General features: G+C 30.0%; 3 protein-coding genes and 2 long non-coding RNA genes across 5 annotated transcripts; 3 read left to right on the top strand and 2 right to left on the bottom strand.

The window, feature by feature from the left end:
- The first annotated feature begins 5,045 nt into the window (after nucleotides 1–5,045).
- Nucleotides 5,046–6,378, top strand: LOC108819622 (uncharacterized). Its single transcript, XM_018592680.2, has one exon. It carries the CDS (start codon nucleotides 5,227–5,229, stop codon nucleotides 6,163–6,165), a length of 939 nt encoding a protein of 312 aa, XP_018448182.2. The 5' UTR covers nucleotides 5,046–5,226; the 3' UTR covers nucleotides 6,166–6,378.
- Nucleotides 6,379–6,497: 119 nt separating this feature from the next.
- Nucleotides 6,498–8,204, top strand: LOC130501330 (uncharacterized). The gene is made up of 4 exons (XM_056996227.1): nucleotides 6,498–6,637; nucleotides 6,735–6,993; nucleotides 7,148–7,222; nucleotides 7,358–8,204. Exons 2-4 carry the CDS (start codon nucleotides 6,749–6,751, stop codon nucleotides 7,392–7,394), a joined length of 357 nt encoding a protein of 118 aa, XP_056852207.1. The 5' UTR covers nucleotides 6,498–6,637; nucleotides 6,735–6,748; the 3' UTR covers nucleotides 7,395–8,204.
- A 3,064-nt stretch (nucleotides 8,205–11,268) lies between these two features.
- LOC108835035 (uncharacterized) lies at nucleotides 11,269–12,590 on the top strand. Its single transcript, XR_001946893.2, has 3 exons — nucleotides 11,269–11,707; nucleotides 11,903–12,067; nucleotides 12,148–12,590. It is a non-coding gene; the product is annotated as an uncharacterized LOC108835035 (long non-coding RNA).
- A 1,318-nt stretch (nucleotides 12,591–13,908) lies between these two features.
- Nucleotides 13,909–15,620, bottom strand: LOC108835036 (uncharacterized). Its single transcript, XR_008942930.1, has 5 exons — nucleotides 15,211–15,620; nucleotides 15,008–15,116; nucleotides 14,648–14,797; nucleotides 14,460–14,543; nucleotides 13,909–14,359 (listed from the first exon to the last, which is right to left on the bottom strand). It is a non-coding gene; the product is annotated as an uncharacterized LOC108835036 (long non-coding RNA).
- A 7,789-nt stretch (nucleotides 15,621–23,409) lies between these two features.
- Nucleotides 23,410–24,024, bottom strand: LOC108835059 (VQ motif-containing protein 8, chloroplastic). The gene has a single exon (XM_018608364.2). The coding sequence runs from the start codon at nucleotides 23,920–23,922 to the stop codon at nucleotides 23,479–23,481; it is 444 nt and encodes a 147-aa protein (XP_018463866.1). The 5' UTR covers nucleotides 23,923–24,024; the 3' UTR covers nucleotides 23,410–23,478.
- Nucleotides 24,025–24,653: the final 629 nt, after the last annotated feature.

Raw genomic sequence — 24,653 nt, 5'->3', positions numbered from 1 at the left:
GAGACATGGAAGAAAAGGAAAATAGAGAAGACAGTCAGCAACAACAGAGACAGAAAGCGCCGAAGGTCGTCACCAGCTGAATAGCGCAAGAAGAATTAGAGTTATTCTTCCAAAGTATACGGAGGTATGGCATTAAGGCGGTTGGCTAATTCTTATACGGTGCTTGGTCTCAAGTTAATTTCTTTCTTTAACCAACTGAACTGCCAAAGATTTGTACATTTTTCTTTATTATATTGTATACTTCTTCTGAATGATTATTTATTACTAAGAGTTACCAAAAATGTGTTAACTAAATAGTTACCTCCACCCTCCATACACATCTTTCCGAAACAGATAGTATATATATTTATATTACTTATTCTGTTTTATTATAAGTATCTTTTAAGTTTTTTTTACACAAGTTAAGAAAATAATTAAATTTTCTATTTTATCCTTGGTTAATACATTATTTTGTTTAATTTTATCAATTAATGGAATAAAAGTAAGAGTAAAAGCTGAAAAAATATTCAATATTTTTTTGAGAACATAAAATAATGTTTATGATGAAACAAAAAAATTAAAATTAAAATGACACTAATATGAAACGGAATGAGTACTATTTTGTTCATTACATTCACTATGATGCATCGTAGAGTAACTGTTCAAAGCTTCCATCATTTAACAATTTATTATCTCAATAAAAGATCCTATGGATGACAAAGTTAAAAAAAAATAAAAATGAATCTTAAATACTGCCATAATGTGACATTGATATGTTAAATATTTTTCAATCAGAAAATCATGATTAACACATTTCCCTATAATTAAATGTAGTAACATAAAAATCCATTCAGAGAATTCAAGACCTTGGCAGTTCAAAGAAAAAGAGTTCAAAAAAAAAAAGAGTTCAAGATCTTAGAAATCAATCACACATTCCCATTCAATACCTTAAAAATCAACCCATTGTTTTTTTGGTCAATAAAAAGAATCAACCCATTTATGTATTTATTTGTAGGGGGTCGAAGAGTACCAAATCAATTTCGCTGATAAACAAAATGGACCGAGTCAAGTCACCATTCTGGCATATTCGGTATGTAAGGGTAATGTACCATCATCATGAGAGGATAAGCTTAATTACCTGTTGAAAATTCTTATCTTCGAAATACAAGCTGCAATAACATCTCCAACTCTATCCCAAAAAAAAAGAAAAGTCCATAATTTACATAAGTAAAACAAAATAGACTTTGCTTTGAATTCTTTTGTTGAAAGCACAAGTTTTAAGTCAATATGAAAACGTAAAGCCCCTAATCAACTATTAAGTAAAGATTTGATCTGATAATGTTGCCTTCTCATAGAAGAAACGGTGGCGTGCATCTAACCATATAAAATTTTATTGTGATTCATCTGGAACAAATCTATCTCCAGCTCATGCTGGTAGGAATCAACTTACAAGTAATGGCTAAAAATGCTATTGCGTTTTCCCGCTCGTTCGGATAGACACGTGGCATGAAATATGTGGTTAAGATGTCTTTATTTCTTACAATACGAAATTGTCTAAGACCGGGTCCACAAGAGCCCTTTCTCTGTTTTTTAAATAATATAAAATTCTATTTTTTTCCAAAAAATCCATATATTTACAAATTTGTAATTTACATCTTAATATGATAAATTATTATTTTACCATAGTTTAAAGATAAAATAAAATTAATCACTGCATATATCTTGTGAAGATGTGATTGTCAAACTTACTTATATATATCTCCTAGACTATATTTGAGAAGTGATTTTGTCACATGTCCTCTTTACAATCAGTTTCACAAAAAAAATATGACATGTCTACTAAAATTGATGACATGGCTTCCAAAAAATATGACATGGATTATTTCATTTAATGTTGATTTATATTTTTGGTAATTTTTTTAGAATATGGTAATAACTCATACCTTACATTTAATATTGATATTTATTTCTGGTAAACTTTTTTAAATATGGTAATATCACAAACATCATCTATAAAATAAATATATTCATATATAACATTAAAATTTCGAAATTATATTATATTTTATTTTCTATAATTATACAATTTGTATTACTAAATCTTTAAAAATTGCTACAATTTTTTAAAAAATTGATTTCTAATCGTAAAATCATTAGATTCTTATATATCTACAGATTCTATAAATATTGTTAGTTCAAATTTTTTATAATTATACAATATATTTTTAAATAAAAAATCATTTTATCTTAATTTAATATTTAAATAAATAAAATCCATATTTAAATATCGGTAAAAATAATAAAATCTATAATATTTAATAAACCTTATTTTAAATATAAATTAAATTTTGAAAACAATTTTACTGCACATGGTGCAGGAAAACACCTAGTATCTCTGTAAAATCAAAGTAAATATTCTTTTATACATAATGATAAAAAATAAATATATATGGGGAAACAGTTGTCATATTTTATGAGTTGTCATATAATATTATATATCAATATATCATACTATTGTTTTAAGATATTCATAAGGAAAAACAAACAAAAGATCTATTCTTTGAGGACCTCAATGATCGTCTTAACAAAGTAACCACCACCAACACAATTATTTTGGGCGCCTCAAATCCAAACCCCATTTCAATTATTGTGAAGAAGGAAAGAAGGCAAATACCAAAATCTATACTATTATTTGCGAAGTAATTTTTCGTAACGGAGCTTCCACGTTAAAAGTTAGAGTGGTTAATATCGATACTACCCTTAATGAATAAAATATATAACTAATCTAACAATAAAAAACGAAAATTAATTTATTTAATTAGATAATTGATTAAAATTAATAATAATAAGATTTATCCAAAATCTAAAAATATATTAAAATATAAATATAATTCCTATATGTATGTTGTGTTGTTATCTGAATTTGTTTTAAAAATATAAAGTTGAAAACATAAATTATATAACTAAATATTAATGAAATAATTTTTTTTTAATTTTATATAATTGAAAATAGAATATTAAGCTAAAAATAAAAATTTATTTAATTATATAATTGATTAAAACCCTTAATGAATAAAATATATAACTAATCTAACAATAAAAAACGAAAATTAATTTATTTAATTAGATAATTGATTAAAATTAATAATAGTAAGATTTATCCAAAATCTAAAAATATATTAAAATATAAATATAATTCCTATATGTATGTTGTGTTGTTATCTGAATTTGTTTTAAAAATATAAAGTTGAAAACATAAATTATATAACTAAGTATTAATAAAATAATTTTTTTAATTTTATATAATTGAAAAGAGAATATTAAGCTAAAAATAAAAACGAAAATTAATTTATTTAATTATATAATTGATTAAAATTAATAATAATAAGATTTATCCAAAATCTAAAACTATTTTAAAATATAAATATAATTCCTATATGTATGTTGTGTTGTTATCTGAATTTTTTTTATAAAATATAAAGTTGAAAACAAAAAGTATATAACTAAATATTAAACGAATAAATTTTTTAATTTTATATATTTGAAAAGAGAATATTAAGTGACTTTCAAAATTTATTTCTATATAATAAATATTTGTACAAAGAAATTTCAAAAAATATAATTAAAGTGTAAGAATTTTCAAATGAAATAAAATAATAATTTATTATCATAGTCTTTTAGTTAGTAACGCATATATTAATGAGTAACTATAAAATATTTAGTAATTATGATTTAATATAATAAAACCCAAAAATAAAAATGAATTTAATCTTTATGAAATCAGCTAACTCACTAAAACTGATATAATAAAAATATTATTAAATAAAAAAGATAATTCATATACATATTTGTTATTATCCAAGAATATTTTTAGTAAAGATTAAAAAATGATTTCTATATTATATATATATATATATATATTATCATCTAAAAGAATATCTTTCAATCATAAATAAAATTAGTTGCAAAAATATATAGTGAAAATATTTCTACTATATATATGAAAGCTTTCAAGAAATTAACGAAATAATGAATATATATATTTTGATACATAAATTTCATATATAAATAATTTGATATTCTATTAAAAACTTAAAGATCATAACCAATAACTTATCATGATATCTATACTATTATTTGCGAAGTGATTTTTCGCAATGGAGCTCCCACGTTAAAAGTTAGAGTGGCTAAATACGATGCTACCCTTAGTGATTTTATATATAATTTATTATTTCGCAATGGAGCTCCAACGTTAAAATTTAGAGTGGCTAAATACGATGCTACCCTTAATGATTTTATATATAATTTATTATATAATTAAAAACGAAATTTTGTCAATAATATTATATTTATATGTTATATTAGATTATAAATTAATATTGTCAAAATTATAAAGATAATTTTTATATATATTGTGTTGTTATCTGAAAGTAATATTTTTAAAAAATTTAAATTCAAAAAACGAATTTTAAGTTAATTTGAGGTTAATAATATTATATTTATATGTTATATTAGATTATAAATTAATATTGTCAAAAATAACTATAACTATATATTCAATAAAATATTATCTTTAAATAACTATTAATAATACGTAAAATATTTTCTTTAGATAACAACTTAATATATGTAAGAATTATCTTTTATTAGGCCAAAATAATTTGTATTATTTCAAATTTAAATTTATTATCTTTTATTTTTTAAAATGATGTTTAATTAAATTTTTGATAACATAAATAATAATCTATTATTATAATTGTGAATTATTAAAAGTTTAAAATAAAATTATGCCCGCATGTGCGGGCAAACCACCTAGTAAAGCTATATTGTGGTAGCCTGGTAGGTGGTTCGAACTACTTGTGTATTTATGGTTTTAATTACTAAAATAACACCGAAAAAACAAGAAAATTTGTTTTTTTATTGTGGTGCAGAGAGATAATAGTTCTACACACTTTAATGATAGACACATAGAATCCATCTGGCACATGTTAACTCATTGCGATTGTTTTTTTTTTTTTTTCTGTCAACAACTCATTGCGATTGTTACCTTATCTTTCTCACTTTTTTCATACGTGTCTCCACGAAACTCTCACGCTCATCCGCTAGTTACCTTTTGCTCCTCATCTCTCTCTTTATAAGACTTACTTCCTCTCTTGCATTCAACCCTCTTCTTCTTTCCCCTCTCAACCATTTTCTAACAAAACCAAACGTTATTAATTCTTTTTTTTTTTGTTTTCTCTAGAAGCCATGGAGGTTCCGATGATTAATATAATAAGAGATTTCGAAGTGGGCATGAGCTCAATTAACGACCCGTCGTTCCTCTCTAGATCCGTCGCTGTTTCCGGTATCGGAAAGCTACACCAAGCCTACGGTTTCTGGAAATGGGGAGCTTTGATTATCGCCTTTTTAGCTTATTTCACAAATTTCATTACAAGACTCAAGAGTTTAGTTGTTACTAGGTTACGAAAAATCGATGTCTCGATATCTCCACCAACTCTTTTCGATGATTACGACAGCGACTCCGACATTTCCTGTTCCTCCTCTGTCTCTTCAGACAACGAAGAAGACGAAGATGATCAAGAAGATGATGATGAAGATGAGAAAGACGTTGACTTTATCTATAATAAGGGATGGGTCAACGGAGGCTTCCGCGTGAAAGGGTCTGATTATTACAGTAATGACGACCAGGGGCAAAACGGTAATTTCGGATGTTTCAAAGGTAGTTTCGGAGATTTGTTCTCGTGGCCGGATCTCGGTGGGATCGGGTCGAGCGGTGTCGTGAAGCTTTGGGATCATTTAGATATAGACGACGGAGGAGATCAACGGAGCAATGTGGTGGCGTCGTTTTTCAAGAACTGCTCCTCCTCGCCGGCGTCGTTTTTCTTGACGGCGGAGAAGAAAGGCAGAGACGCCGTTAAAGTGGAGGCGTGTGATCCACGCGTTGGTTTTCGGATGCCGGCGTTGCTGGCGGAGTGGAGGCAGCCGGGGAGGTTTCTCGGGAATATAGTCGGAGTTGACGTCGGCGGCGTAGAGAAGCTATACGTCAGGGATGACGTCAGCGGGAAAATCGCCGTGGGAGATTTGAGGAAGTTTAACGGTGCGTTGACGGAGTCTGACGGTGAGACTTGGTGGGACGCTGACGTCGTTGTCGCGGGTGATGGTTTCGTTGAGGAGAAGCGGCGGTGATTAAATATAATGATTAAGAATTTGATTGGGACGGTTGCGTCTATAAAATTAAAGACGGCGAATTACTCCAAAACGCGAAAATGTTTAAAACGGGGACGCCGAACGTTTTGTAAATAATTTGTATGTTTGCTTCTCGTCGGTTTTTATTTTTAAATTTGAATAAAATCAGCCTCCAGATGATTTTATTATAGAAATATATAAATGATTTAATTTGTTTTTTCGGTGTTTGGTTTTGGTCGATTAAGTTAGAGCATCCTTAACGCGGTTGCTTAAGCCGTCGCTTAGGGTTATTAGAATTAAAAAAAAAAAGAAAAATATCAATTACCTTAAACAACGGCGCTTGATTAAGCGACAGAAGCAACGTCGCTTGTTTCCCTTCCAATCTTAATCGGCGACAAGAGAATCGGAGAAGAAGCGACCGGAGAAGCTGTTGACGAAGTCATCTTTCTCAGCCATCACACCGCCGTTTCAGGTAAGGTCCAACAGAAAAAGTTTGATTCTTTTCTGGGATTTGATCAAAGGGTTTCATATTCCTAGATTCGATTTCTCAAAAGTTTGTGTCTTTACAGATGAAAACACTGAGATGAAGAGATTACAAAACCCAGAATCTAACGCAGTGGCGACGGAGGTATCAATGGCTGCGTCTATAGCTTTTTCAACCACTCTCATCTCCTCCACTCGAGTTTCTCCAGCCAAGTCTTCGCTTCCGTCTCCCTCCTCACTCTCTTTCCTTCGAACTATATCCTCCACTCTCCGCTCTGGCTTTGCTCTCCGCTCTTCCCTCAGCTCCAGCTCTCTCGCCGGACCTTCACTATCAAAGCTCAGGCCGTAAGCTATTACTTTAATGCCGATACTTCTTCTTTGCTTTAGTCTTCTCTGTATTTTTGACAAAGCAGAGATTCTCTATGGTTGATTTGAGATATGTTGCTCATTAAATTTGATGTTTTTAACGATTTGTACTTTCTTTTGTGTGTGTTGATAGGATGATCTTCCATTGGTTGGAAACAAGGCGCTTGATTTTGAGGCTGAGGCTGTGTTTGATCAGGAGTTCATCAAGGTATCTTTTGTCTAAAGTAACCTTCCTTTTTTTTTCCATTTTATCTTTACTAGTTTCTTACAACAATGACATAAGTTTGCAGCTAATTGGAGTAGTATGTGCTATAGAAACTAATTTGTGGTTGATGGGTTTCAGGTTAAGCTCTCTGAATACATTGGGAAGAAGTATGTGATTCTCGTTTTCTACCCTTTGGACTTCACTTGAGACACACAGAGAGATAAGTCATATGCAAGCAATGCAGGTCCGTGTGCCATTGGTTCTGACATGTGGTCTTGTTTTCTTCTTGTTGTCTTGCTTTCTTGTATCACGGACCTAGAGATTGTCATGTTTTCTTGTGATCTTGTTTTGCAGGTCAAGAAGAGTGAAGATGTCCAGTTTCATCTCTTTGTTTCAAGACAGGTACATGTTCTGATTCTAGCTCATTGCTTAACTATAAACAGAAGCTCCTTTGTCTCTGTATTTTGATCAAATCTTTGAAATTATTTTTAAGCACTCCTAAATAAGCAATTACCATTAGAAGACATTTATTTAGAGATTGCTTAAGATAATTGCTTAACACTCATATATTGTTAAAAAATGATTAAGCACTCCTATTAGAGTTGTTGGGTTAATGATGCTCTTAGTGGCTCAATAATGCGAAGCCAACAATGTGGTCGGTTGCAAGTTTCTGAAAGGTTTTTGAAATAAATAGTGAAAATAATGTCGGAAAAATATGGTTAGGAACTTAGGACTAATGGAACATATGGCTGAAAAATGGTAGAAAAAACCTTTCGTACTAATTTTAACAATCAAAGGTGAGGAAAATATTTAAGATTTGATTGGGACGGTTGCGTTTATAAATTAAAGACGGCGAAAAATTCAAAAGTGAAAATGTTTAAACGAGAACACAAGCATTTTGTAAATATTTTTTGTGTGTTTGTCTGCTCGATTTTTATTCTGCAATTTTTTTTTGTCATAATGTTATGGAACAAGCCGCACTTCTCTCTCTTATTTCGCTCTATCTTCTCTCTAACTCAGATCTTCGATCGTGATTTCGTTAATCCGACCGACATCGGCGGGCTCCCTTAGCCGCGATGTCGGTCGGGTCTTGTGTTCCTGATGATGATTAATCCGACGTTTCTCCAGCTTCCGGCGACAGGGCTTTTGGCGATCGTCCGGTTTTGACTCCGGCGTCTTCTACCTTCTCTTTCGGTTTTAGGCGGTCGGCTTTTGTTGTGATTTTAAAGCGGTTCCAGTGGATGTGTACCTCTCCTTGTCCTCGCTAGAAGGTCTGTTTGGCGGATGGAATCTCGGCTCAGTCGTTTCGAAGATCTCCGTCGACGGAATTGAAGCGGTAGAGAGGATAAAGACGGGTGAGATTGAATAGTTAGTGGTGTTTCCGGTGGCTCGGGACAGGTCCGATGAAACTCTCCTTGTAAGAGTCCAGGCGGAAAGTTTGGTGGCGGTGGCTACGATGCCGGTGTGTTCCGGCGAAACCAGTGGCGGTTCTCGTCATCTCCGGTGGTATCCTGGTGATTGGGTCACGTTGATGTGACTGGCTGACGCGTGTCTCGGTGCTGCAGGATCTCAACATGTGGGCCTGCGTGGCGATAAGAGTTACGCTAGTAGGACGGTGGTGTTTGTAGTTTGGGCTGTTAGCCTAGTTGTTTCGGATGCCCATGTGTTTTTAGGCCTTTGTATTATATAGTTTTGGACTTAGTCCCTTTAATAAAATTACATAGGAAAGAAAAAAAAAAGGATGGGTTAACTTTTGTCGTCTGTTTGGTTTGGTCGGTTACTACTTTGAAGTGCGTGCCACATAGTGCCAAGCCAGCAACGAGGCCGGTTCGAGCTTATAGTAAAAGGTTTTGAAATAAATAATTATAACGAGATTAAAATATAGTATAGGGCAGAAACCAAACAGAGGGAAAATGACCTTTTTTAACCCGAACAATTACGATCGTACCAAATACTCCCTGAACAATTGATCAGTGCCAAATACGACCTCAATTCAATTATAATTTAAAAATACTATCTAAACTTTTTAAAACGTGCTAAAATCTACATTAACCGTAATATAAATTAGTCAACCGTTAAAAAAAACAAAATGATGACGTTTTGGTTTAATCATTTTCCAAAAAAAAAACATATTCATTCTAGGATTCGAATTCGTGCATTGATACACTTTAAAATAGACACTAACCACTGAACTAAAGTAAATGTTTGATATATTATTACGAATTCGAAAGTATATATACTACTATATTTCTTCATCTTCTCCAAATAAAATTTTGGAGATAATTTTTCTCATTTCTATAAATATATTAAAATGTTTTATAATTATCATATCTTTAATACACTTATATTATACTAAAATATAAATAATAAAATATTTGAAATGATACAAAATTAAATATACTTAAAATTTTGAAACTATTTATAAAGTTTTCTTATATAAATTATTGTAATTTTAAAAATTTGAATGGTAATTTTTTATTTTTAAAAATTTATATAATATATTTATAGTAGTGGAGTAATATAATAAATTTTTAAAATTACAATAATTTATATAAGAAAACTTTATAAATAGTTTCAAATTTTTAATTATATTTAATTTGTGCAATTTAAAATATTTTATTATATTTATATTTTAGTATAATATAAGTATATTAAATATATGGTAGTTAAAAGAATATGTTAATGTATTCATAAAAATGAGAAACAATTATCACCAAAGTTTTATTCAGAGAATATGAAGAAGTATATATCAAAAATTTACTTTAGTTCAGTGGTTAGAGTGTCTCTTTTAAAGTGAATCAATGCACGGATTCGAATCTCAGAATGAACATATTTAAAAAAAAAAGATTAAACCAAAACGAAGTTTTTTGTTTTTTTAACGGTTGACTAACTTATTTTACGGTCAATTTAGATTTTGGCACGTTTTAAGAAGTTATGCAGTATTTTGAATTATAATTGATTTGGGGTCGTATTTAACACTAATCAGTTGTTCAGATAGATTTTGGCACATTTTAAGAAGTCTATATAGTATTTTTAAATTATAATTGAGTTGGGATCGTATTTAGCACTGATCAATAGTTCAGGTAGTATTTGGCACGACCGAAATTATTCGGGTTAAAAAAGACCATTTTCCCACCAAACAGACAACAAAAATAGAAAAAAATAAGATAGAAAATTGATCTGTTTCTAAAGCTTTTTCTAAAATAATAATCTCTAAATATATAATAAAAATCAAAAATATTATTTCTTTTTTAATAAACAGAGAAGTAAACATAATTTTTATAAAGAAAAAAAGAGTTTTACTCTAAATATTATTATTGAGGAAAGTATATGAAGATGAGTGTGAAAATATGTCTAGAACTGATGGAACATATAGCTGAAAAGTGGTCTAAATATAGTCTCATGCTAATTTTACCAATCAAAAGAGATAAATATTTTTCTTTGTTTTTTTGTCAACATTTTTCATCAGAAAACCAAGACACATGAGCAAAACAAGAATTTAATCCCATTACAGGTGGGAAAATATTTACAGCACCACTCACACTATTTGTGTCTAAAACTAAATAGAACGTGTTCAACGTGTTCAACATTTTCTCTATATACTCTAAAATATAATTACTTTATAATATAGGAAATATAGAGAAATGCTATTTTTTAATTTCAGAGTGAAAAACAATATTTTTCTATATTCCATACTATTTTTGAGTAAATCGTTAAAGCTAATCCAATTATATAATAAAATTAATCTATTTCATAGTAAAATATATAAAAAAAATTTAGAGTATCATTGGAGATATCACAAGAATATTAGTATTGTTAAAACTCTATCAAAGTATGAAACAATAATTTTAAAATATAATTAAAGAATAAATAACATGCGGCAAAATTTTGCTCTTAAATTCTTAGAGCATCTCCGTCCTCACTCCCATATTTTACTCTATCTATAGAATAAAATGAGTAAAATATGAAGTGGAGATAGAGATGCCTTTATATAACCTCCAACCGGACGCCATGACACTGAAATAGTGTACAATTTGATTTTGTTTTTCTTTCAAAGTAGACGGTAAACATGACTGCATGATAGGAGAAATTTACACTGAATGTCACTTTTGCACTTATTAATACCATTCCAAGTCACTTTCTACTCCTACCACACTTTCTATTGTCTTTCCTTTATTCCTGACCATGAGAAATTCCAATTTTACCCATGTGCACACTTCTAAAAGCTAACTAATGTTTTTCTAACTAAAAAACTATCGTAAAACTTAGTTTACAAAAATAAACTATCGTAAAACTTTTTTTTCTGGGTCTCTCTGTTCAAAGTTTTTTTTTATTTGATTTCATTGGTTGCACAAACTTTCCAGAATTATCATGTGTTTCATGGCGACTGGTTCTTCTAGGGGGCTGCGTCTTCCGAATCCTCTGCTAGTATCGTTGATTCCAAATCTCTAATCGATGGAGACGATTCAAAACCCTAGTTCTCATGAGGTAGGTCGTGAGTGGCTGATAAAGAATACTTAAGCGACGAATTATCTCTTATATATTAGTAATTCGTTGACTAGATTCATCATATGGGTTCTTAAAATCTAATTGGTGGATTTTCAATGTCAACTCGTTTTGACTCTTTGGTATGAGATTCGTATCATGTTTTTTGGTTGTAAAGTTGTTTTCTTAATTGCTTAGGTATTCTTTCAAACTCTCAAGTATATGAAAGATTTGCTGTTCCTAGATTGGATTTAAAGTGGCTATTTTGACTCCATATCAGCCGGAAAAGATCGAAAGCTTCGGAGTTTGAAGCTGATACATTGTCAAGATCATATAACTCGGTGGCAGTGAGCTCAGTTGCAGGTACAGTACAAATATATGTTGATTTTTTTCTTTTTGAAAGGTTAATCATGGTTTACTATTTATGGACTCTTGTTTTTTAGAGAGTATTAAGGGCTATAGGAAGTGGAAGAGTAGAGTTGAAACATGGAGCATACACAGACATTTACAGAGCTAGACTCAATTCTGATGGTCTCCTCGTCGTGTTCAAGTATCTCGCCGCGGTGATCTGAGATGCCAATAGGCTAAAGAAGAACGGATTATGAGGAGATGAATTCTCTGTGGGTGAGATTAAGAGATGTGTGATTTAGTTTTTGTTAAGGCCTTGATGCTAGCGTAGGAGTCTGACCACAGAGATTTGAAGCTTGAGAATATGGACTGCCCAAGATTGCAGATTTTGGCCATGTGACCATAAGAAGGTACATGTAGCTCTTAAAAGAAGGTGTACATATGGATACTATTGTACACGTGGATTACGTTTTTGCCGTACATAGACTGAAACATAATGTGTTGTGGTTGCGTGACTTTGAAATTTGAGTGTTCCATATGTTATTGGGTGTACAATCTATTTCGCTCCTCATAACTTTTATATATCATATATACAAGAGCACAACTTTTCTTTACAAAATAAACTTGGAAACCTATTTTACTTTCATTCCAAAAACACATAGATCACGGTTTCATCGGTTTACTACAACCTAGATACCAAACCACCTAGGTCTCTAGAATAACAGAAGCGATTCTATTAAATGTTACCTAGAGCACACACGTTTGAGATCTATGGTTCCATCAACAAGGGCCAGCAGTGTGATATAAAACACCAGGCTCATACTCTTCGATCCACTCTGCTTCCACTTTGATGTTGTTACTAAGCTTCTTGAGTTTCGGCGTGTGTCACCAACATCTTCTAAGAAACCATTACTGATTCGAACCCGTCACTTTGAAGCTCGTCCTTTCCATGCTTGCATTGCATCTGTGTTCTTTTGGCGACTGGGATTTTCCCCCAAAGTCCAGAGGTGTTGCTTATTGAATCAGAACGTGATAGTCGCTGGCCTGTCAGTTTGCATTAACCTCGTGAAATCCATTTTGCTCAATCCCGTTCAGTAAATTAGCCGTCCTTGTGGCTTGATCAGCTGGAAATATCAAATTCACATCATAAATCAAGAAGAACACATTACACGGTAAACTGTCGAACACAAAGACAAATATGTAAGAGAGTTATTAAGACAAAACCTGTATTGTCGTAAGAGACTTTATAACCTTACTTTTGCAGCTTCTGATTTGGCAGATTCCTTTGCTGCCATTAATTATCATTGCTTCTTGAGCTTTCTTTACAGATTTATGAACTTCAAATTCTTGGGACTTCACAACGTCCAACATTATTTCTTTTTATAACTATGGAGACAACAATTTTGGATATATAGAGATTAAAGATAATTGTGGATAAGTTTACCTAAGCTCGCAACTGACCACTCTTGATTCAGAAGCTCATTTGTCTTATATAAATTCTTACTTACACTAGCTGAAATTAGATTTCTTAATACTCCGAATGGTATATATGACCAGTTGATCAAAGAAAAACTTGAAAGAAAATAAATAGAAATACATCAAAACAAGAAGAAATGCATTGATAAAATTTACAACCCAAAAAAGATGGAAGTAGCACCTAACCTTAAGTATCCATGTGTACAACGGAAATCTGGTGTACATATACAGAAACAAATATGGTTATCAATGTGTACACACTACCCACCAGTTACACTGTGATTCTTAGTAGATGATTTACATACTACACACATCAAACTCTCTTCACAATATGGTCATAAATCTAACTTATCTCTATCTAAACAACCAGTTTACTCAAACATCAAAAACATTAACTGAGATTTATTCTCCAATAATAAACAAATCTTCTTTCAAATTGTTTCATATTTCTTGACCAAAACTAAAAGTAATTGTGGTGTACACATGATCTTGCTACCAGGGGTACATGTAGCTCTTAAAAGAAGGTGTACATATGGATACTATAGTGAAGCTTTACGATCCGGTGTACATGTAGACTTTGAAAAATTTGTACACGTGGATTACGTTTTCGCCGTACATAGACTGAAACATATAATTGTATGTAACCAACTCATAAATTCCTAGTCGCCTCCGCCTCGCCGTCAAATCCCGTCCGTTGATCGAGAACGTTTGATGACCCTAAAGTTGCTAAATCAGTAGGAACAAATGGTCCAGAACCCTCAATCTCAAGCCTCTTTGCATTCTGAACAAGGAAGCATACCCATTGTACCATGCAAGAAATACATCTTTGACCTAGTGATCCCCACATACAGAGACCAAAACAGTTCAGACAAACAATAGATCTCTACTCATATAAGCAGAGCAATAAAAATGAACAACCAAGATAACTCACAACACCAAGTACTCCTTCCTTTCTGAACCGTAGTGGCTCAGCGCGTACGATCGGAGAGTTTATGAGGTACAATCGCAAAGCATCCTGTCAACGTTCACGTATAAGTTACTAATTAATGACCCCAAGATTTCCATAACTAATAGAAGACCAGAAGCAAGAATATTACAGGAAAACTTTCAGCTCCGTACTCATCTATGACTTCCATAGGAGGCGGATAATTCTTCAAGCGTTTGGTCATCTTTTTTCCATCCTCAGCAAGCACAAGACCATTGCAAATCAGATTTCGATATGCTGGCTTTCCAAATAGTGCAGTCGACAGCAGCATAAGATGATAAAACCTGTATATGTCAAACCAGAAGTTTAGATTCTATTAATTGTCTACAAAAAAGAAAAACAATATTGTTCCTTTTTTCAATACACTTCTAAAATCATGTTTGCTTAATATTAATACTAACACCTTCCATTAGCCTCGACTCATTACTTAATTTTTAAGTACAGTAATTGAAGATAGTAAAGAGATGATTTTACATATGCAGGTTTAAACATACCAGCCACAAAATGACCAGGAAAGTTCTGCACAAAAAGCTCCTTGTTTTCAAAAGGATAATGGATGTACGCATAAGGCATTGACCCACTCTCAAACCAACAATCAAAGACCTGCTTCACCATAAAGACAAAATGAGCACCGGGATTATTTTTGACAAGAAGTTTCAGCTGAAAGATAAAGAAACAACAAAACAAAAGAAGAGACCTTGACACCAGAGAGCTTTTCAAGCTTCTCGACAGTAATACACACCTCGATTGAACCCTACATCTAAATCTCCCCAATCTACGAAAACCAACCCCACATCTGAATCGATTGAACCCAGATCTTCCCCGATTTATCAAACCTTAGTAATCGATTGAACCCAGATCTCCCCCCACATCTAACCACCAAAACAGTGCTCTTTCCCTGCTCGCCTCCCGCTCCTCGTCATCTCGGAAAGTCCACAACAGTCAAATCTCATTTGTCGCCTTCGTCAGAATACATAGGAGAAAAAGAGATCAGTTCCCTCTAATCCACGTGATCTCGATAAAAAAGGAGGAGAAAAAATTCAAACCCAAAAAAGAAATGAAAAATAATTAATTATTGAGAAGGAAATTTGAAATTCAAATCGTAAATAGAGATCTCCAGTAGATAAAACATAAAGACCAAAGCTAACTGAAACTTAACTAGTTGCCTTTGAGGGTAGATTTGTATTTAGACACTAAAAAGTGTCTCCGTAGTTCAGAGTGACTTATTGTGCTAGACAAAGTCATAAAGTGACTCAATCCGTTAATTTCTCGCATGATAGTGTATTTTTTTATTTGCTACAGTGTTGCATCATATTTGATGATATACTTTAGTGACAACAAAATTTTTTCGTTTTCAAAACTGTTTTTGGTCCAATCAAAACTGTTTATTTAATTTTCTAACTAAAACTGATTATAGTTTATTAATATTACTATTTTATATCTCAATCGGATATTATAAATAAAAATATATGACAAATTTAATTTACACAATGAAAATTTACAAAATAAAACTAATACTTCAATATAACTTATATAATATTTATATTTGAAAAAGAAACATTATTTTTATTATATTTTTAATATTAGTTAACAGCTTTTAATCATAAAATAATTAGTATTTATCAAAACAGAAAAAAACAAAAGAGTTTTAGTTAACAATATAATAATGAAGAATATTTTTAATATTAATTTGATAATAATTAATATTATTCATGACCTGAATTGTTATTCTTTTTAAAAGGGATTTGATGTCAGATTATTTGATATAGATTATTAAGAATGAACATAAATGTTTTGATTTTGAATCATATAGTTTTACATAAGTTTCTTTTTAAACTAATACATTAAATTTTAATATATATATATATATATATATATATATATATATATAACATATCCGCTTTCTAATTTTTTTCTAGGTTGTTTTGGCGTTTCTATACTATATTGCTTATGCGTACCGGTTTTGATACCAGTTTTTAGAGCTTAGTGGTATTTGTGATTTTTATAACTGAGATTGTTCATGTGGCCGGTGTGTGATTGTGACAGTAGTTGTTGAAAGTATATGCAGGGAAACGTAGAGTTAAAATGTAAACTAATGTGGAAAATGGTTCAGGACTATGATTATGGAAGTTATGTACCATAACGAAGTATTAAATCAAGAGTGTTTGATACATTTGTGATTCTTTTGTATCTGATATATAGATGATGTTAGGGATTCGAAATGAGATAACTAGTTCAGCTCAGTTCAGTTCATGGTGAGCTCGAATCTTTCATGAACTAGTTCAGCTTAACTCATTTATTTTATAAATTTTAATATGCAAATAAACTCAGATCATCAAGATCATGAGTTAATGAGTTAACTCGTGATCAAATATAAAAAAATAAAAATAATTAAAAAAATAAAATATAGAATAATTTTTATAATATAACTAAAATTTTAAAATTCGAATCGCTAATATCAAATATTGAATAAAACCAAGACCTAATAATATATTAAATCAAAGGTAAATGAGTAATCTAAAAATATATTTCACATAAGAATTTTGTGATGATTATCTTCAAACTCTTCATCTATTCAAATTGTAAAGATATTATTCCACATGAGAGTCTTAAGGATATATTTTAATTCAAAAGATATATGATGTGAGGATTGATATCATTTTTTATGTTTTATATATATTTATTACTTTTTGGTTTTATATTTTAATTTTAAAAGATAATATAATTAATATAGAAAATATTTTTCTTACATAGAAAAATAGAAATCATTCGTATATGTATAATATAAAAAGACAAAGCTCATGAGTTAACTCATGTTCATTAAATATCATTAATGTAACTGGTGATTTAATTTAAGTTTGATCATTAAACTCGTTTATTAAATGAACTTAAAAATTAAAGATCATATTCATGAAAAATCGAACCGAATTTTGACTATTTCATGAGTTATAGCTCATTTTGATACTGCTAGATGATATATGTGATCTTAATAAATATGAAAAAAAAAATCATGTAGAGGTTTCGTATTTACTACACTTTTTTCGTATGTCACATTTTTTAATATAATTTGCTTAGAAACCAATAATCTCCAAAACAAAACACAGAGATAATCCAGCTAAGAACTACAGTAAAATAAAACGGGAATTCGGCAAAAAAAACACTGAACATGGCAAAAATGGCCAAAAGAAATATGGACTTGAGGGTGGCCAAAAAAAGCATGAATTTTTTGTTGATTTTTATCAGTTTATTAAGAAACTTTGATTGACCGACCAGATTAAGACACCGTTAACTAACAGTTAAGACGGTGGTTAATCAACGTTAAATAAGATCGTTAAGTAAAACAATGTCGTTTTGAGATGGAATGAAACGACGTCGTTTTACCTATTTTTATTATCAAAAATATGTTGTTCGCGTGGATCGAACCTGAGAATTCATGGCCAAATGACGAGGTTCCTTGCCACTAGACTACTGTCACTTTTAAGAATATCCATAACATGTTTTCTTTTATTGAGTATCAAACAAATCTCGAAAAATCTAAATTCCAAAAAATCTTTAAAATTCAAGAAAATTCTGAAAATTAAAATTAAAATTGAAATTCTAAATACTTAAAAAAAATCAAAACATTAAACTTTTTTCTAAAAATTAATGTATCTAAGATCATTTGAGTTTTTTTATCTTAAATACATTAATCATATTTTTTTATAAATTAATATATTTGAGATAAAATAGAAAAATGATATTTATCACACTACAAATGTTTTTCATTTAATTATTATCATATTTTAGAAAAAAAATTTTGTGATAATATCATTTGTTTATTGTATCTTAATTATCATTTGTCTATTTTATCTTAAATACATTATTCATACTAAAATCTATAGTGTGATAAATATCATTTTTATTTTATATTATATACGTTAATTTATTTAAAAATATGTTTCAAGTTTTTTAATCATTAAATTTAATTCGTTGCGCTTTCTGAATTATTTTAGATTTTTTTTTGAAATTTGTAATGTATTGATTTTTTTTAAAAAAAACTTATTTGTAATTTTAATTTTAATTTTCAGAATTTTCTTGAATTTTTAAGATTTTTTGGATTTTTTTAAAAGAATTTAGATTTTTGAGATTTGTTTGATACTCAATAAAAGAAAATATGTTATGGATATTCTTAAAAGTGACAGTAGTCTAGTGGCAAGAAACTTTGTCATTTGGCCATGAGTTCTCAGGTTCGATCCACGCGAACAACATATTTTTGATAATAAAAATAGGTAAAACGATGTCGTTTTACTTAACGATCTTTGCAAACGTCGTTTAATCATTCTGTAACGGTGTGTTTAATTTGGCGAGTCAGCGATAACTTAATGATTAAAGTTTAAAGTCAAACTAGATTCTGACCCGCCCTTAAAAGGGCGGGTATATTTTTTGTTTTAATTTAATTCTCATATTTGTGTTTTCTTTGTGCTTATATATATGATTTTCTTTATAATAAATCTTTATCAAAATATATTTTATTAAATAATAGCAATTTAAAAATTGATCTGGTATATTGTCGGTCGAACCCGCCAACCCGCAGATTTCAATTTTGTTTCGTCCAAAACTGAAACCCGCGGGTTGATAATTGAAAATTGAAATCTGCGGGTTTAGTCAACCCGTTGAGAAATATATTTTGACCCGCCCGGATATATATTTCTGTTTTAAATTTAATTTTTGATATTTGTTTTTTCTTTCTGATTATATTTGTATTTTTTTGTAATTATATTTGTATATAAATTTTAATCAAAATATATTTTATTAAATAATAGCAATTTAAAAATTGATCCGGTATACCCACGGTTAAGGCTGGATTTCAGGTCGAACTCGTCCGTTGACCCGCCAACCCGTGAATTTTCAATTTTTCTTTGGTTAAAAATATGACCCGCACAACCCACAAACAAATAATTTTATACTCGCACCTGCTTTGCTTTAATTATTATTAAAATATATTATAATAAAAATTTTATACATGATTTAAATTTTAAATTATTATTTTTAAATTTCTGTATTTAAAAAAAACTTTTTTAATTTAAATTTTTTAAATACTTTGCGGATCGACAAGTAGCCACGATCCGAAATCCACCAATCCACACTATTTTCAATGTAAGAAAACATTGAGAAATATAAAAATTCAGAAATTATAAATATCCGTTGAAAATTATAACTGTTTTTTACAGTGTTGATGAGAATTTTTTCAGAAATTTTTTCAGACTCCAATACCTATTGAAAAATATAACTGTTTTTCCTGGGTTTCTTTGGAACTGAGTTAAATCACGAAAAAATATAACTGTTTTTGAGAAATTGTCGCATGAATAATTTCTGAGAGAATTGAATGTTCATCAAAACTCAATAATAATAAACATATGACGTGGTTAGTAACAATATTAAAGTAGGAACAATTATAAAAATAAATAGAAGTTAGTTATTATTAATAGAATAAATAAATAATTAAACATAACATATATCAATATTTAGAAGGTGGTTATAATTATTTAGATACAGTTATAAAATATTTAGTTGGACACAACGTATTAACATCAACGCATTAGAACCTTAGTCAAAAAAAAGTAGACACAATAACTAAACTGCTTACAAAAAATATATTATATCTGTATATGTTGTTATCAATTGTTAATATCAAATACGATCATCATTTATTCCTTTTGCTTTGTTATTAATATAACTGTCTAATAAAACTGTATTTGGAAAAGTGGGCTCCTAAAATTTGGGATTATAGTGAATGTTACGTGTATATATGTATAGTAAAAGGTCGTTATTTTTATATAATTAGTTTTATATTGATATATGAATCTAATGTAATATTGATTATGTAGTAACATTTTTTTGGACCAAACTACTATCAATTGGACATGTTGAAGAATTAATAGTATTGATATTGTGCACGCGAGATCTATCTAAATTATAGGATCAAAGAGGTTAATTAAAGGAATAACTTAGAATATTCTTGTTTGATAAGTCTGTAAGATGGTTCAATTCCGGTTTAATATAAAGACGAAATTATAGGTTAAAATCCGGTTTAATACAAGCTCAATCGATGGCATATTAATTTTATGGGTCTGTGGAATAATCAATATAACACTGACTGGTTCCCCGGTTGATAAAAGATAATGGTTTGTCTGGGTTATACATGAGTATAGTGGATTAAAATGGTTATATTTGTGTATGAAATAGTTCTTTTATGAACAATAGATGAGATTTGTAATTTTGATGCTGCCTATACACGATTTTTGTATGAATATTATTTTACCAATATAAAAACTCATAAAACTTACAGATCCATTATCGAATATGATTAGCCTAGTTGCGTATTTCATATTTTAATTTTTAGGCCCAAATCGTGTAGTTAATTTAGATGTTATCTAAGTTGCCAAACAATTTTTTTTTAAGTTTCTGCTATAACTACATCCAAATACTCGAGTTGGTACTTCTACTTTAATAAGATACTAGATTTTGACCCGCGCTTTTGAAGCGTGGGATATTTTACGATAAAAAATATTACTAATAATTTAACAAATATTTTGGTAATTTTTAAAGAGTGTGTATTTAAAATATTTTTGTATTTAAATCAGTATTTTTAAATTCAACCCGATTGTGATTATACCGGTTAATCCGGAGATCTGACAATTCAATTTATGTTTTTAAAATATTCATATTAAAGAATCACTAAAACCCGAGACTAACCGATTGAACTGATGGATGACCGATATGTAATCTAATTGGATTTAAATTGTAAAAGTTTCATAATTTGTAATCTTATAATCGAAATTTTAAAGTTCACTATTTTGCAATTTATGAAATTATGACATTTCTACAAAATTTTAAAGAGAAAATGATAGATATAAAATAATTAAGATTAATTATTGTATTATTTGGAAACATTGATAGTAGTATAAAAATATATTGTTTGGAAATATTGATAGTAGTATAAAGAAATAAGTATATTGTTTGGAAACATTAATAGTATTATAAAGAAATAAGTATATTGTTTGGAAACATTGATAATAATATAAAGAAATGAACATTAGTGATTTAATGTATGTTTAATTATAAAGTATAAAGGTGTATTTAATTTAAAAACTTACAAAATAAATGTTAGGTCCAACAGAATGTTTCTGTTTTAATAAGATAGATATATAGTTCGGTATTTTTTGGGCTAGCCAGTATGTTCGTATTTATTATGGCAATTTGTGCAAAGTTCATGATTTTTTTGGTTCGAATTTCCAAAATAAAACACATATAACTTACGGGGTAACACCACAGATTCATTGCTATTGTTAAATAACACCACAGATTTCTCGGTGTAACCGTACACCGAATGTAATATCTCTTCTTTGAATCCACCGGAACTAGAAAACGATCCTAGTTTCACCATTAAAAAAAATTGAACTTTGGATTGAGTATGTGCATCGCGGTAGATTATGATATAAGTGGAGTTGAATAAATAATATAACTAGATGCTGTTTAAAGATTTTTGTAATGGGCCGTAAATCTTAACGAACATAGAAACATATTTCAGTTAGTAATTTGGGCTCAACATTAAGGCCTAACGATATCAATTTTGGTTGAATGAGGTGGACAAACAACAATTATGGACCATTCTTATAACTATGCAAAAAGAGAAGAAAATAACGAAATAAACAAATTACATAAATATTGCACTTTCGTTAATTTTGCTATATGAATATCACACAGTGAAAATGAAAATTTTATAAGCACAATTTGACTCTTATGAATAATTTAACCATAAATTACAATTATGTAATAAACTTTTCTTCCTATAATTACATGAAAAGTAATAAATTACAGTATTTTAATATTTGGTGTGATAAATAGTGTTACACCAAATTTATTGAGATAATGTTATTTTTGGTGTTTTATTATAGATGAAATTATTTTAAAATTAGTGTTTTGGTGTTTTTAGAGTTGGCCTGAGACATTTTTGAGAAGAATAAAATAAAATTATACCAATAATTTAGATTTTTAAATAATCACATATGTTTTATATATTTCACCACATTTGTTTTATATATTTTACATAAAAATATTTTAGTAGGAAAAATAAATAGATCAATAAAGAATAATGCATAGTAAAATTTTCACATAATGTTATATTAAATTATTTCTGCATATAAACATGAAAAATCAAATAAAATGAAAAAAGCATCTTACCTCAATAAACAAAATTTCTGTAATGGAATCCGTAACACTGCCATAATAATTTTTTGTTTTAATATAAGGCTGCCATAATATTTCAACACGAAATATGTTTGATATTCCATCACAAAATTCTTCTTATCAAACACCAAAATGTTACGACTGATTTAAGACGGCACCTCTTCATCTGGTGAGCTCAACTGCAAGCCTGCAATCGCACTTGGTCGTCCATGTGCAGCTGAAAAAAATTAACGTGACGTATATCCATCTCCAAACGTCATCACCAATCCATTTCAAATAATAAGATTTTGCAACAGATTTGAAAATTGCGATATAAGCGATATACGACTGAATTATTCTGTTGCAACATTTATTTTGCGGCATCATATTGTCATTTTGTTCATATAGTATTTTATTTTTCATATATGACAAGTACGAGGTGTTGGAAGAAATTCGAGGTTCTTTTTTATTTTTCTGTCGAACTGCCGTATAAACGAAAAGAACAACTTTTCCAAACCTGTTACGTTTCAAATCAACCAAATATGTACAGAAATTTAAGTGTCATGAAAACCCTTTAACACAAAAAGTGTCCTTTACACCAAATATCCTTCATTAAGTGAACCAAGTTAGAAAACGGTTTAACACACGAACGAACAAATAATTAAAAAAATTTCAATAAAAACAAATAATTAAAAGCATAATTTATTTATAAGAAAGGAAACCATATTATAACATTTTATGAACTTAAACAGAGGGTTTAAACTGGATCGTTCCGGTTCGGTGACAGGTAAAGACGTTGAATTGGAGAACCAAACAAGGCCATTGAGCTTGGCGTATACAATGGAACATCAGCTAGGTTTTTACGTTGTTGATGTCTCTCCCAACTTGTGTCATCAGTACCGACACTGACCTCTTCCGTGGTTAACACAGACAACGATGATTCGTTGACGTCATTAGGGTTCCGCCTTCTAATCTCCTCGAGACCTGTGAGCCGCTGAACCAAGGCCATAAAGTTTTCAGCACGCGTGTGGATCACCTTTGGAGAGTGCGCGTAGATGATTACTGGAGCTGCCCGTCCATGTCGCCGTGACTGTTTCACGACGTTGCATGACGTCGTTTTCTTGATGGAATGGGATTCTCCGGCGATTTTAAGCGACGGAGGACGAGAGCCGCTGAGCTCATGGCATCTTGTAGGAATCATGATGAGTATTTGAATAGTATCAAGAGAATGGGTAAAAGAGAGATAGAGTAAAGATCAGGAAAGACTTTTGAAGATAAATGGAGTTATTATTGATTTGTGTATCCGGACATGACATTCGTTAAACTGAGAGTATATATAACTAGGAACTATATATGCGTGCAAGTATAATTAAATAAAATGATATTATATTAGAGCCAACTATTCTGACCGTTGACTTTAATACCTTGTAGTTTTGAAGTAGAACGGTCGTTCTCGTCGAGTAGCAACATGACATGGCTCAGGACCTCAGGTATATATCATGCTTATTAATAGTTTAATTTTCTAAGAAATTATTGGCCTTTTCACTTCTTATCAAAAAATTTATACTAAATCTCCTCTTCCTTTAAAATTTTAGTTGCAAACTTTTTCTGTATTCTGTATCTATCTCTTTAATGTTTGTTTTCTTACAAATAATTTTATGGTTGTACTTATCATTTCAAAATGGTAGATCGTAACCGTATCCAAAACGAATTTGTAATATAATTAATTTGATAGAGTTCTTCACTTTTGTTTATCTTTGAACTTTGAATATTACTGCTGTGACCATGCAAAGTTGGCTGCAGATGGTTGAAACAGCTTCACTTCTTTCCATGTACGCAATAAGAAATTCTTAAAATGTTCAAAACTATCGGCTTCTTTTAATTAAACCCACTTACAGTCTGCTGACTGCTGTTACCACTAATCTATTTGTT

The sequence above is a fragment of the Raphanus sativus genome, chromosome 2 (assembly GCF_000801105.2).
Source record: "Raphanus sativus cultivar WK10039 chromosome 2, ASM80110v3, whole genome shotgun sequence".
Classification (NCBI taxonomy): Eukaryota; Viridiplantae; Streptophyta; class Magnoliopsida; order Brassicales; family Brassicaceae; genus Raphanus; species Raphanus sativus.
The sequence above is the reverse complement of the archived record's forward strand: the minus strand, read 5'-3'. Positions and strand labels throughout refer to the sequence as shown.